The sequence below is a fragment of the Siphateles boraxobius genome, unplaced genomic scaffold (genome assembly GCF_051911475.1).
Source record: "Siphateles boraxobius isolate OS27281-9 unplaced genomic scaffold, OSU_SipBor_1 65, whole genome shotgun sequence".
NCBI classification, from domain to species: Eukaryota; Metazoa; Chordata; class Actinopteri; order Cypriniformes; family Leuciscidae; genus Siphateles; species Siphateles boraxobius.
This window is the reverse complement of record NW_027509192.1, coordinates 21,488,223-21,504,185: the sequence shown is the minus strand read 5'-3', so window position 1 is coordinate 21,504,185 and position 15,963 is coordinate 21,488,223. Positions and strand designations below refer to the sequence as shown.

Below are 15,963 nucleotides of genomic sequence, written 5' to 3'. Positions count from 1 at the left end.
GGGTCTCAGACCCATTCTAGATCTGCGACAATTGAACAAAGCGCTTCTGAAACGCAAGTTCAAAATGCTGACAACCAGCAAAATCCTCGCGCACGTGCGCCAGGGAGACTGGTTCATGTCAATAGATCTGAAAGACGCCTATTTCCAAATACAGATTGCGTCACGTCACAGGCGATTCTTGAGATTAGCCTTCGAGGGCCAGGCATATCAATACACAGTCCTACCGTTCGGCCTGTCTCCAGCACCCCGTATATTCACGAAGTGCATGGACGCGGCTCTCGCACCCCTGAGACTTCAGGGCATGCGAATTTTGAACTACTTGGACGACTGGTTGATTCTAGCTCGATCACGATCAGAGCTCATAGAACACAAGACCGCATTACTCGAGCATCTCGAGAATTTGGGTCTCACAGTCAATTGGGCGAAGAGTTCGCTGTCTCCCAGCCAGAAAATCTCCTTCCTGGGAACAGTGATGGACTCCCTGTCTATGACAGCACGTCTGTCGCTGGAGCGAGGACTGAACATTCAGCGCGCCGTGAAATCCTTCCGCCAGAAAAATTCCTCTATAGTCCAGCTCAAACGGTTTCAGAAAATGCTGGGCCTCATGGCCTCAGCATCTTCAGTACTTCAGCTGGGCCTGCTTTGCATGCGCCCACTGCAGTTATGGCTGAAAGCACGAGTTCCGCCCGGGGCTTGGGCCGCTGGTCTGTTTCGCCTCAGGGTCGACGGGAAATGCGTCTCGGCCCTGAAACCTTGGAAAAAAGCCGACTGGTACCAGTCAGGCGTGAGTCTGGGGACTCCCTCGAGTGTGATGGTGGTGTCCACGGACGCCTCCACCTCGGGGTGGGGAGCGCTGCTCGAGGGCAGACCGTTCTTTGGCCAGTGGTCAGAACGGGAGAAGCTCCTACACATAAACTGTCTAGAAATGCTGGCAGTAGACAACGCGCTAAGGCGTTTTTGTCCCCAGATAAAAGGCCGCCACGTCTTAGTCCGGTCGGTCAACATGTCAGTGGTGGCGTACATAAATCACCAGGGCGGCGCCAGGTCCCGAAGCCTTTACAGGCTGACGAAACGCCTCCTGGGCTGGGCTCAGCACAACCTGCTTTCACTGAAAGCAGCGCATGTGCCTGGTCACCTGAATCTGGGACCAGACAGACTGTCCAGAAACAATGTCCCAGCAGGGGAATGGTTGCTGCACCCGCAGACGATCCAACTGCTGTGGGAGACATCCGGCAGAGCGCAGGTGGACCTGTTCGCGTCCCAGGAAAACGCTCACTGTCCGAACTTTTTCTCCAAGAGCAGGGACGCGCTGGCCCACGTATGGCCCCGACGCCCCCTCTATGCTTTTCCCCCCGTCTCGCTCCTGCCTCAAGTGCTGGAACGAATCAGGGAAAATGGATGCCCAGTGCTGCTCGTGGCTCCGCTATGGACGAACCAAACCTGGTTCCCAGTCCTGATGCAGCTGGCCAGCACTGCCCCGTGGCCGATACCGGTGAGGAGAGACCTCCTCTCTCAGGCAAAGGGCTCGATTTGGCATCCTCGCCCGGAGTTATGGTCCCTACATGTGTGGGCCATCAACGGGTACCCGCTAACCTCCCGGAGGGAGTGTTAAACACGATCACGCAGGCTAGGGCCCCGTCTACTAGACGGCTCTACTCCTCGAAATGGTCAGTGTTCTCTACCTGGTGTCAAGCTCAGGGCTTTTCACCCGTAGACTGCGGGGTTACGGAAGTGCTCTCCTTCCTTCAGGAGCTGCTGGATAAGGGTAGAACCCCGTCCACGCTCAAAGTATACGTGGCGGCCATAGCGGCGTTTGCAAAACCGACGTCTGGCCAGTCACTGGGGAAGAACGACCTCGTCGTGCGATTCCTCAGGGGAGCTCGGAGGCTGAATCCTTCCAGACCTCCCTCAGTCCCTATGTGGGACCTTTCTACGGTTCTGGAAGCCCTGAAAGGTGCCCCATTCGAGCCAATCCATTTGTCAGACATGAAGCACCTGTCTTTCAAAACGGTATTTCTTGTGGCTCTTGCTTCAATGAAGCGCGTGGGGGACTTGCAAGCGCTTTCAGTAAGCGCGTCATGTATTGAGTTTGGGCCTAATGACTCAAAAGTCATACTCAAACCAAGGCCTCAACACACCGTTCAGGGCCCAGGTTATTTCCCTGTGCGCCCTCCCGGTGAACAATGAGGAAGCGGATGCTAATCTCCTTTGCCCCGTCAGGGTGCTGAGAGCTTATGTGTCCCGCTCGTCTGTCTTCAGGCAGACCGAGCAGCTCTTTGTTTTGTTTGGCGGACGCTCCAAGGGACTGGCCGCGTCAAAACAGAGCCTATCCAGATGGATAGTCGATGCCATAGTGCTGGCTTACACTTCTAAGGGCCTGCAGTGTCCTTTGGGTTTCAGAGCGCACTCCACGAGAGGCGTGGCCTCTTCGTTGGCGTGGTCTAGTGGGATTTCCTTGCATGATATCTGTATGGCGGCGGGCTGGGCCTCGCCGTCTACATTTATAAGGTTCTATAACCTAGAAGTTCCCGCCTTACAGGCTGCTGTCGGTCTAGAATTCAGTACTGTCTGTCCCGCTGCTGAGTTTTGATTGAGTATCGCTCACTGATCGATGGAACAGCTCCATGGGTGTTGAATAGCCCGTATTTTTGCCCAGTTCAGGCTGAACGCGTTCACCCTGTCTGCGGGATATACTGTTGACATAACTAGCTCCTATGGGATGCTATTACGTGGGGAATGATGCTGGTAGCCTCTCTTCTCCGACTCTCTGTGAGTCTACGGTGATTATGCACTATATGAGCCCCGGGCTACTGCCCTTGGGACTTTGGTGTCGGATCCCAGTACGCACGGCGTCTTACATTGTGTTCCCCATAGCGTAAGATATTACGCAGTACGAGAGATACTCTCGTAAGAGAACGTACTCGGTTACTAACGTAACCTCGGTTCTCTCTAGAGAGGGAACGAGTACTGCGTATCTTGCCGTACATACAACAGCGCTGGTTCGCTTCAGCGTTGAAAACCAGTTTGTATCAGCCTGTCGAGCGTATTTATAGGCCAAGGCCACGCCTATTCTGGCGGGACGCGACGAAAGGGGCGCGAAGCACCCCCATTGGATGTCACGTCACGCAGGGCCTCTCTCGATAGGCTTGCTGCTGTGGCCGCAGGGCAGCCAATAGGCGCGCGAGCCGTCTTGCCTATGTCTGCACGCTGCCGCACAGCGTTTTACATTAATCAAAATTAAAGGATAATTTTTGGCTTCAATATCTCGTGGAAAAGAGGTTTTCCCCATAGCGTAAGATATTACGCAGTACTCGTTCCCTCTCTAGAGAGAACCGAGGTTACGTTAGTAACCGAGTACGTTTTATATAGTGTAGGTCTCCTGCTAACTGGTTAACTCACATTATTACTGTCTTACTGAAACACTTCTGCTGATCAGCTGTGGGCCACTATTACCCGAAACTCTGTCTATTAATGCAGTCTGTCTTTCTTACTACTTTGAGGCATGAATTGTTTTACATCAGTCATGCACGCTAGAGTTCGGCTAATGTATGCACTGTTGATACAGTTTCCACGTGTTCACCGCAATAAATTAGAAAAAAATACTATAATACTATGGCCTTTTATTGTGGCCAGCCTAAGGTACACCTTTGCAATAATCATGCTGTCTAATCAGCATCTTGATATGCCACACCTGTGAGGTGGATGGATTATCTTGGCAAAGGAGAAGCAATAATAATAATAATAATAAATTTTATTTGTAATGCACTTTTCATTTGCGAACAAATCTCGAAGTGCTACAGCAAACCTATTTCAAAAGTAAAAACAGGGGCAAGAAAAGGAAAACGTAAAAACAGTTAAGTTCAGCATTAGTTGTAGCTATTTTTAAATAGAAAAGTCTTTAAGCCTTTTTTAAAATGGTCAACTGACTGTGGAACCCTCAGGTGGTCTGGCAATGAGTTCCACAGTTGCAGGGCAACAGAGGAGAAAGCACGGTCTCCCATGGTCCGGAGCTTGGTTCTGGGTGGACAGAGAAAATTACCATTTTGTGAGCGGAGGTTTCTGGTTGATGTTTGCTGGGTGAGAAGTTCCTTGAGGTATAGTGGTGCATTGCCATAGATGCATTGGTGGGTGAGGAGAGTGATTTTGTAGTGAATCCTGGCGGAGATGCGAAGCCAGTGAAGTGCTTGAAGGATGGGTGTTATGTGTTCATATTTACGCACTCTCATCAGGATCCTAGCAGCACTGTTCTGTATGTGTTGGAGTTTCTGCAGACTCTTGCTAGAGATCCCATAGAGAAGTGCGTTGCAGTAGTCCAGCCTGGAGGAGACAAAGGCATGGACAAGTTTTGTGGCGTCGGAAAGGGTGAGTGTGGGACGGAGTTTGGCAATATTCCTGAGGTGGAAAAAGGATGATTTGCACAGATGTTTGATATGGTTGTCGAATGTAAGGTGAGGGTCAAGTCTTACACCGAGGTTGGTTACTGTTGATGAGAGGGGGATGTCTTTTCCGGAAAAGGTGATAGAGGTAATCAGGGACGACTGGACCTGATGAGGAGTGCCGACAAGGATTGCCTCAGTTTTGGAACAGTTTAACTGAAGGAAGTTCTGACTCATCCAGGCCTTAATCTCCTCCAGGCAAGAGGTCAGTAGGAGTGGTGTGGATGAGGATGAAGGCAGAGAAGTGAGGGGGTGGTGGGTTGAGTTTGTTTTGAGGTAAAGTTGTGTGTCATCAGCGTAGCAATGGAAGGAGATACCATGTTGGCTAATGATGCGGCCAAGGGGGAGCATGTAAAGAATGAAAAGGGTTGGACCAAGTACCGACCCTTGAGGGACACCACATGTGACAGCATGTGGGTGAGATTTAGCTCCACCCAAACTGACATACTCGGTCCTTCCAGAAAGGTAGGATGTGAACCAGTCCAAGGCAGAATATGATAATCCTATATCACTGTGGAGGCGGTTGAGAAGGATGTTGTGCTGTGGGCGGACCGGAAGCCTGACTGAAACTTATCGTCTAGGTTATGATGTTGAAGATGGTCCTGGAGCTGAGCAGCAACTGCTTTTTCCAATACCTTGGAAAGGAATGGAAGGTTGGATATGGGCCTGAAACTGGCAAGGTTTTCCGGATCCAAAGTGGTTTTTTTAAGAAGTGGTGTGATAGCCGCAATTTTGAGTGGTGAAGGAACATGGCCAGACCGGAGGGAGTGGTTTACTGTTTTTGTGATAAGGGGACTTATGGCAGAGAGATTTGATTTTATGAGGGTAGTAGGGAAGGGGTCCAGGGCACAGGAAGATGATTTCATTTTTTTGATGATTCCCTCGAGTTCAAGTTGTGAAACCTCGGAGAAACAGTGGAGAGAGTGGGAGAATCCAGTCTGTGAACTGACAGAAAGGGCAGGTAGTGCAGAGGGACCAGTGAGATGCGATCGGATGGAGTCTATTTTTGTTCTAAAGAAAGTGATAAAGTTGTTGCAGTGTTCCTCTGTGTTTTCTGTGTGAATTTTAATCTGAGGTTTAAGAAGATGGTTTATTGTAGAGAAGAGCTGCTTGGAGTTTCCAGGATTGTCGTTGATGATGTCCGAAAAGAACTAGGACCGTGCATCTTTAAGTGACTTGGAGTAGGCTTGTTGGTGTTCTCTATAGGCTAGTCTGTGTACGGTTAGTGCAGATGTTTTAAAACAACGCTCAAGGGCACGGCCAAGTGTCTTCATTCTCCGCAGCTCCGAGGTGTACCATGGGGATGAGCGAGCGAAAGACACTGTTTTGGTCTTGATGGGGGCGTGAAGATCCAAAAGTCTGCACAGTGAATTGTTGTAAAATGTGACTGATTCGCTGGCTGATGAGAGATTGGCAGAGGAGAGATGCAGGAGATCCAAGGTCAAGGTGTCTGGGTCAATGTTTTTTATGTTACGAAAGCAGATTTGGCATTTAGGCTTGGAGTGAGGGGGCAGGAATGGCAATTCCATAGAAATTAACTTATGATCAGATAAGCCAAGATCATACACTTGCAGGTTGTTGATGGAAACAGAATCAGTGATGACCAGATCAAGAGTATGCCCTCTGGTGTGTGTTGGGACGTCAACATGCTGTATAAGATTCAGACAGTCTAGTAATTGTAAAAATTTTGCAGCTGAGCGACAAGCAGGGGTGTCAACGTGAATATTCATGTCTCCAAGTATTAAAAGATTGGCAGATGTAGGACCAAGTGTTGTGAGTGGATCGTGCATCTCATCAATAAAGGCTGAGTTTGGTTTGGGTGGGCGGTAGATAAGTAATATTGTCATCGGAAAAGGGGGTTTGCATTTGAAAGCTAAGCATTCAAATGAGGAAAACTCAGGTAGTGACAAAGCGGACAGTTTGAATTTAGTTTGGTGTATTATCACAAGACCACCACCACGCCCAGTGCTGCAAGCTTTCTGAAGGTAGGTGTAAGCAGAGGGACAGGCTTCATTTATGGCAGAATACACCTCTGGCTGATGCCAAGTTTCAGTGAGGCACATGAAGTCAGTCCGATTTTCCAAGATGTGATCATGTATGAAGCTTGCTTTTCCTGTCAATGATTGTGTGTTTAAAAGTTCTATTTTAATGTGTGAAGAATTTGTGATTTTCTGCACGGGTCTGAGCAGGCTATGGTCCACTCCTGGTTTTCTGTCCCACTCAGTGTGCCTCACAGCGTTTCCAAGGACACTAGACCAAGCAGTAACAGCGCTCTGATGACGTAGCAATGGTGCGACGTTGCGCTCAGCTGACCAGATAGATGTAATAGAAGACCGGGTGTAAACAAACTTTCTGCGGGAACTTCTGTGGATGTAACGTGGTCTGCGTAGGAGTCCAGACTGTTTGATGGCTGAGATGCATACTGAAGCGGAGTAGTTGTTATATTTGAGCAGTTGCAGATTGGAGTATATCAACATCGTGCGTACCAATCGCGTTGAATGTTCGCCTGATGATTGCCGTTTGCCACAAGCTGGCGACACAGAGATAGAAGCTGGGCAGGTGATCGGAGGCAAAACAATGCCAAACCTCACCGAAACAGCTGAAGGACTGTCCGGGACAATACCACTAACAGTGGGAGCTAGAAAGCGTCGGGATTGTCCAGGTCGGTGCCTCTATTTGCGAGAGGACGATTTGCTGTAAGCCAGTGTGAGCGAGGAAAGTAGCAGGTAAGCTACACAGTCATACAAATCCAGTGGAAAACCGTGCAGGGAGGTCCAAAAAAAAACACAAAAAAAACGAGTAGATGCTTCACCCAGTGATAGCTACAAAGACATATAAGACAGAACTAAAAAAATAAAAAATAAAATCTAGAGTTTAAAAATCTAAAAATCTAATATCTAATATCTAAAATCAGCCAGGAGTCAGAAGCAGAAGCGGCGAACAGTCAGCGCCAGCGTCCTCTGTCCTCTGACCACAACCAAGTGCTCACTAACACAGATTTAGGCAGATTTGTGAACTATATTTGAGAGAAATATGGCTTTAGTGTACATAGAAAAAGTCTTTGAGTTCAGCTCATGAAAAATGGGGGCAAAAATATATATATATATAGATATATTTAGGGATGGGTACAGAAACCAGGTATGAATTTTGAAAGAACGCTGTATCGATAAGCTCAGACGTTATCGGTTCTGCTGTCGGTACTGGATTATTATAAAGACGTAATATTGAACATGTTTATCTCGCCAGCCATTTTTATATATAATAATATTAAACCATTTGTCTGTGATGCAATTTTTCTATTCGCAGTCCAAAAGAGAGAGAAAGCGATCTCTCACGGGGAGCCACAGCACGCACGACATACAGCCCTGCTTAATGACTGACAATGAGGACAGAACTAAACATTCAAACATGGTTACTCTTTAGATCTGGGATAATATTCTAATTTTATTTTAGATTTCGGCTTTCAAAGATTATAAAAAGAAGATATTTTTGAGGTGAAACCATTACAAACTAGACGCATTTTGTCTAGCGCAACTTCCCTTCACAGCGATGCACTGTCATTTCTTCCTACAACCGAAACATACTGTCAGAATCAGCACGATCGGTGATTGTTGTAAAATGCAGTCTCTACTGTTGCTAAATTGCGGACGCGTTTAATCATTAAAGGAGCTATTAAAAACACAAAAATCGGTGCAAGAGCTGTTCGAAAGGCGAGGCGCGCTCCAAAAGGGACTGCAACGAGACAAGAAAAGTATGCTTAACTTTGGGCTTCATGTGCGCATCTAAACTATCAAATATTCATAAAATATAAAAATGACCAGGTCTGAGATTCAATGAACACAGTTTATGTCTTAAATGGACGTAAATAGTTGGGCGAAAATGATGGTGCATCAGTCACCTATTAGATCTGCACTCGGTCTTAAAGGGGCAGCGTCTAATAAACCTGCTGACGATTGAGCCATTAATGCGAATCAAACAACAAAAGGCAGAGAAAATCACTCACAGCTCGTGAATGAATAACTTAAACTTTAATAAGCATTAATCTATCTATGATAAACTATGCAATGTTATTTTACATTTGATTACTAAATTAGATTTCTATTCAGAGAGAAACACTTAAGTAATGTTAGACCTTCCTGAAATTAAAGCACTGTGTATATAATTTCTATCTTTGTTTAATTGTATTCTTTTTTTGAACATGTGTTTGTACTTGTTTTTGCTTATCGTATCCTATCTCATGTTTATAAAACAAAAAGCCTGCACACTGCTTCATAACAAATAGATATTTGTTTTGTTGAAGCATTGCTTTTTCTTTTGCTATAGATATTTTACATTTCAAAATATAAAGAAAATGTGAATTATTACCCGAATATAAAAAAAAAAAACACACCAAAAAGAACCGATAAGAATACCGTTCAAGTGCCGGATCCATAAGCAGTATCGGTAAGAGTAGTAATACCATTAAAACCTTAACGATACCCATGATATATATAGATATATTATATGTCCTGAAAGGAACTCATGCAAAATCAACAACAAAAACATACATTTCTATCTGCTATTAGCAGGTGTGATAAAAGAACCCTGATTACAGTCTTTACAATAATGCCTGACGTTGGAATTACACAGCTGAAAGAACAATACAGCTCACCATGAAACCAGACTAATCCCACTATGTTTTTGTTTCACTCAGCTAGAATCGAGGGGCAATTATTCACAACACACTCCCTTTCTGCCAGTTACCACGGCAACAGCCCCTCCAGATACCACCTCACACTAAGATCGCTCTCACCCTTTTATTACCTCTTTTTTTTCTTCTTCTCCTTCCTCTTAAGTTTCTCCAGATCTTTCTTGGCGATCTCAATGATTTCGGTGGTCTCCTGGCTCGGGTCGGCCCCCAGTAGGGCGGGAGAGAATGATCCAGAAGGCCCGTAAAACTGAGGGCGGCTGGACACTCGCGTGAGGTTACGCCTCAGGTTCTCGTTCACTGCTTCACTCTCCAGAAGTTTGGCTCTGAATACACACAAACATTTAGAATACTTATTTTATAGAAAAAATAGTAATCTTTTTATAAAGCCAGGATGTTGCTATGCAATTGCCATGGTGCTCTGGTTGGTTGCTATGGTTTTTTTAGCAATTCATTTTTCCTATAGGAATTTGTGAAAACTTTTTGTTAAAGCACTATTAGCCATGCAACAAAACAGCCAGCAAAAAGACAAAGGTACAAGACTGTGTACTTAATGAGGGAAAGAACTACAATCCCATGAAGCATTGCGAACAGCATAATAAAATAAAAAATGGTGAAATGGTTTAAAACATTCATCACATAAAAGATAAAGCTTCATTTTGTGCTCAGTGAACCATTTTTGTGTTGATTTTTATGTTTTTTTTAGCTCATTGTCCTGATGGAAGATCCAACCACGGCACATTATACGATTTTTAGCAGAGGTTGTCCGGTTTAGATTTTTATCAGTTGGTATTTGCTAGAATCCATGATGCCATGTATCTGAACAAGAAGTCCAGGACCTCCAGCAAAAAAATAGGCACACAACATTAAAGATCCAGCAGTATATTTAACCGTGGGCATGGGGTACTTTTTATCCCTGTTTTAAACACTAATTTAAAATTTTTAATTAAATATATATATAAAACAATATACAGGGGTTGACTGCTGAAACTGAAACACTGGCCAATATAGTGTTGTTGGTTTCACGCCGATATACATCTCCACTGATTTCACATTCCATCAGTAAGAGCAGAGTGTGAATGTTGAATTAGCAGAGCAATAGCACAGCTTTACATAAAAGATTGCAATCCATACTACATAATAGGAGACGGAGTTCAAAAGAGGACAAATTGTTGGTGTGCGTCTCGCTGGCTCATCTGTGACCAGGACAGCAAGTCTTTGTGGTGTATTGAGAGCTACAGTATCCAGGGTAATGTTGGCGTGCCACCACAAACCACATCCAACGGGGGAAACTGGCGAAGCAAGAAGAAGCTGACTGAAAGGAATGTAACCCGGATTGCATCCAAAAAACATGAAATGCAGTTGCCCAACTCACTGCAAAATTAAATCCTCCTGTTTCCACCAAAACTGTTTGTCATGAGCTCCAGAATCAACATTCATTGTCGGGCTGCTATAGACAAAACTTTGGTCACTCGTGCCAATGTCGAATTAACTAAATCAAATTACACTTGTTTTTTTGAGAGAATAATGTTTATGCGTGGTTATTGAAAAAACTAAAACTTAAAGTGTCTGAAATAAGGCCACAAAACACATACTAAATATGTGTCCACAAGACTTTTGACTAATGGGTGTTGTTGCCTAGAATTTTTGCTTCAAAATTATCTGAAAATCATCCTGCCTAATCATTTACACAAAACAATACATTGATTTAAATTTGATAAAACACCTTTTGTTTGGAAAGGCAATATGCGTGGAGGCGTGTTCACACCTGAGAAGACAAAGGCCGGATAATGTGCAAGCTGCATATTAATGAGCCTTTCACTGGGTACGAAAGAATGCGACCTCAGACAAAAGAAATATATATATATATATACACATACACACACACATAGAGGTGCTGGTCATATAATTAGAATTTCATCAAAAAATTGATTTATTTCAGTAATTCCATTCAAAAAGTGAAACTTGGATATTATATTCATTCATTACACACAGACTGATATATTTCAGATGTTTATTTCATTTAATTGTGATGATTAAAACTGACGACTAATGAAAATCCCAAATTCAGTATCTCCGAAAATTAGAATATTACTTAAGACCAATACAAAAAAAAGGATTTTTAAAAATGTTGGCCAACTGAAAATTATGAACTGCTCAGGTGTTATGCGAGCCCAGGTTGCTCTGATAGTGGCCTTCAGCTCTTCTGCATTGTTGGGTCTGGCGTATCGCATCTTCCTCTTCACAATACCCCATAGATTTTCTATTGGGTTAAGGTCATGCAAGGTTTTCTGGCCAATTAAAAACAGGGATATCATGGTCCTTAAACCAGGTACTGGTAGCTTTGGCACTGTGTGCAGGTGCCAAGTCCTGTTGGAAAATGAAATCTGAATCTCCATAAAGTTGGTCAGCAGCAGGAAGCATGAAGTGCTCTAAAACTTCCTGGTAGACAGCTGCGTTGACCTTGGACCTCATAAAACACAGTGGACCAACAACAGCAGATGACATGGCACCCCAAACCATCACTGACTGTGGAAACTTTACACTGGACTTCAAGCAACGTGGATTCTGTGCGTCTCCTCTCTTCCTCCAGACTCTGGGACCTTGATTTCCAAAGGAAATGCAAAATTGACTTTCATCAGAGAACATAACTTTGGACCACTCAGCAGCAGTCCAGTCCTTTTTGTCTTTAGCCCAGGTGAGACGCTTCTGATGCTGTGTCTTGTTCAAGAGTGGCTTGACACAAGGAATGCGACAACTGAAACCCATGTCTTGGATTCGTCTGTGCGTGGTGGTTCTTGAAGCACTGACTCCAGCTGCAGTCCACTCTTTGTGAATCTCCCCCATATTTTTGAATGGGTTTTGTTTCACAATCCCCTCCAGGGTGCGGTTATCCTTATTGCTTGTACACTTTTTTCTACCACATCTTTTCCTTCCCTTCGCCTCCTTATTAATGTGCTTGGACACAGAGCTCTGTGAACAGCCAGCCTCTTTACCAATGACCTTTTGTGTCTTGCCCTCCTTGTGCAAGACGTCAATGGTCGTCTTTTGGACAGCTGTCAAGTCAGCAGTCTTCACCATGATTGTGTTTCCTACAGAACTACACTGAGAGACCATTTAAAAAATTTTGCCGGTGTTTTGAGTTAATTAGCTGATTAGCTGATTTTGGCACCAAGTGTCTTCAATATCGAAACTTTTCACAATATTCTAATTTTCTGAGATACTGATTTTGGGGTTTTCATTAGTTGTCAGTTATAATCATCAAAATTAAAAGGAATGGACACTTGAAATATATCTGTCTGTGTGTAATGAATGAATATCCAAATTTCACTTTCTTAATGGAATTACTGAAATAAATCAACTTTTTGATGATATTCTAATTATATAACCAGCACCTGTATATATATATTTTACAATTAGAAATTGTAACCAATTACAAATAGGTTACAATTACAACAACAATTACAATTTTAACAATATTTCAAGTGTATTCTTTCTTTGTAAAAAGTATACATTTCATCATACGTAAGGTAAGGATTCATTGGTTTGAATATTGGAACAAACACTATAATAACATCTTAGTTGATTATTCAATATTCCTACTTTTTTTTTGACAAAACATCCCATACTATAGTATATTTAACATATGAGAAGAAATTGGCGAACAAAAGCGTACCTATTTAATGTGACAGTAGTCTTTTTTTAGTCAAAATTTTATAATCTATCCAAAACCAATCACGAAATCTTGTCTAAACATTCATATTTAGTCTGTAACATATCGTGTTTATGATCTTATATTAGCATGTTAATTTGCAGTTTTTTGCTTATACCGACATTTTATTTCAACATATTTCAGTCTATTTTTACTCATCTTAGTAGGCTATAGCAATATAGTTTGGATGTGTTCATGTAAAAATAACATGTTTACTAATGTAGGTGCGAGAGTGAATGAACGGCACAGACACGCGCTGTATAACTGAAGTAAACAACGCACGCCTGTGTCGTTCATTCATCATTTAGCCTACACACAGACACAAATTCATATTTAAACAGTCTTTTTGCGGTTTACAGACACTGTTCAATATCGCGATTAGAACAAAGCACTTAAGAATAAATGACTTGCTACATCAGCTGGATCCGTTGCTCCTAGACATGAAACTGGCAGCACTTCTGGTACATTTTCCAGGGTTATTAGATAGTATTATTCCTCACAGCGTAGGGATACGCTGTGTACACAGCGGTAGTAAGATATTTCCTAAACATGATGTGTTTTATAATCCAGCTGGTTGGGCGTTGGCATGTTTGAATGGCTTGCCTTAGATCATTTGCGTTTGAATAGCGCGCGCTCTCCGTGGGCATGGCACATTAACGCGTAATCAGATATAATGAGCTGGAAAGAAAAAGACTGACATCTCTCTCTTTTCATACAGATTACATAAACTGAGAATATTTGTTTTTTTATATAAATTAATTCATTTAAAAGAAGAGAGTTCAAGCTTCATTATGGAAAAACACTCGTGCCTGTATGACAAGTATTCGCGGAATTACAGTTAATTTTCGGACGCGTTTCAGACTGGAGTTCACTGACAGAGAGAAGGCAGAACTAGCATCATGTTTATTTTTCTTTATTTGACTAAAAGCACAATACGTTGTTTATATTGTGAGTATACACAAAAAAATAGAAACTTAACAGGATCGAATGATGTATAACACTTACACTTAAGATCAAAATCAACAGAGTATTTTGAGTCTCTTTTGCACTGATAAGAAAAAAAGCGAGACTTTCGCACAGACCTCAGAGTAGTCACTGAGGCACCAATGGACTTTTTGGGGGATTTTCGGGAGGAGATTGGAGCTTCAACTTTATTTTCCATAACTGTTTATTTCAACCAGTAAACTTTGTATTAACCGTTTCTGCGGGAGTGTGGCCGGGACCTTGATATCGCGGCTTTAATTGACAATCACTACATCACAGACTGAGGTCCCAAATCAGCGCAAGATGTCAGCGCCATATTATGACTTTGAAAGCTTCACTTTTCACCAATGGAAGAGAGTGAAGGGGTGTCGTCCATCTTTATTTACAGTCTATGGTGCCAGCAGAGAAAAGTCTTGGAATGTGGACGATGTGAAGCATGTATGGTTCTCTGAGGAGTCCTATTTCCCCACACCTGTGGGAGTTACAGTGGACACTCGGACTGCTGCTGCCCAGAGTAAAGCACGGCGGTGGATCAGTGATGGTTTGGGCTGAAATATCATGACATTCCCTTCTGTGATGATGGATTGGCAAGAACCATTGAGCTGTTCTGGAGGATCATGTACACCTAAAGGTTCAAACATTGTACCCTGAAGGGGGTGCCGTCTGCCGTGTATCAGCATGATAATGCATCAATAAAGCAAGATTTGTGACAGAGTTGTTAGATGAACATGAAAGTGAAGTTTATCATCTCCCATGACCTCCACACCAGATCTGAATATGACTGAGCCTCTTTGGGGTGCTTTGGAGGATCGAGTCAGAAAACGTTTTCTCCACCAGCATCACATAATGACCTGGCCCCTGTTCTGGACGAGGAACAGCTCAAAATCCCTCTGGCTTCTGTGAAGGACTTATATCTGTCATTCCCAAGTTGAAATGAAAAGGAGGCCCTACACCGTACTAATAAATTATTGTGGTCTAAAACCAGGTTTCAGGTTTATTGTCCAACCCCTGTACTTAAGTTTATTCAAAAATATTCATGTATATATGAATATATGTCCCATTTTTGGACATTTTATGTTCATTTAATTTAATAAATGTCTCTCCGAAGCCTGACACCACTGCCACCGTGTCTGTCGTTTGCTCCTCCCGCCACAATACACACACATATATATATATATATATTTAAGAGCTAAAGAGCTATATTGTTTTTTCGACTCTGATTGGTGTAATTTTCTGTACAGCATAATGTAGGTAATGTAGTTTTTCGCCAAAAATGTCAATGTTAAGCATGATTGTTTTAAAAATAGGCTGAAATAATGCGGTTCACTACTCCAACAGAAGCAAATACCATCGATTAAAAACCTCGTAGCTCACAGTAGATCTCTCTTTAAAGGTTTATCATTAAATGATGAGTTTCCATTAGGAGAAAATGAATGAAGTTGTTATTACTGGAACCGGACTGTTGCACTCTATTTTACATTACTAAGTGTGAAAAACAAGCAAAAAACTATAGATTTTTAATATCAGTCTCATATAGGATATCAGCAAAAATATAAAAATACCTGCTACTGTATCAGACAAATATTTAATCAAAGGTTGTTTTACCTCAGATCCTCTATCTCCTTGATGTAATTCTGAATCATATTTCCAATCTCCTCACTGCCTTCACCTGAAATAAATAGTCAATATTCTGTCAACATCTTCCAAAGTCCTTTGATTGCTGTAACCTGCCAGTATTTCCCATGAGCAGCACTGATATAGTGATGTACCTGCTCTGGAGAGCACCTGATTGGCCCGTTCGCTGAGCATCTGCGTGAGTCGAGCGCCCTGAGCGTCGATGGCCTCCTGCATGGCCTTCACACGCATGCGCAGATTATTGTTCTCGATCTGCAACATCGAGTTCTCGTGGAACATGTCATTGATGCTTTCCAGCCCATCCTCTCCAACCATACGCTTCCCCTGAGAAACAGACACAGCTTTACTTAATTTACCAAACATACACACAAACGATACGTTTGCTGCTTGATATTCTTATTAAACATTATTGATAATTAAAACCCAATAATAACAACAACTGAGCAGCAAATCAGCATATTAGAATGATTTCTGAAGGACCAGCGAAGACTGGATAATGATGCTGACAA

General features: G+C 43.0%; 1 protein-coding gene across 7 annotated transcripts in view; it reads right to left on the bottom strand.

Moving 5' to 3' along the window:
• The window catches only part of kif21a (kinesin family member 21A), a 101,213-nt gene that overhangs the window by 51,373 nt on the left and 33,877 nt on the right, over nucleotides 1–15,963 (bottom strand). For all 7 annotated transcript variants that reach the window (XM_077211469.1, XM_077211461.1, XM_077211464.1 and 4 more), the window contains exons 9-11: nucleotides 15,589–15,778; nucleotides 15,425–15,488; nucleotides 9,240–9,449 (exon numbers count right to left, since the gene is read on the bottom strand). In XM_077211469.1, coding sequence (XP_077067584.1) covers nucleotides 9,240–9,449; nucleotides 15,425–15,488; nucleotides 15,589–15,778 — 464 coding nt within the window. The remainder of the gene's footprint in view (nucleotides 1–9,239; nucleotides 9,450–15,424; nucleotides 15,489–15,588; nucleotides 15,779–15,963) is intronic.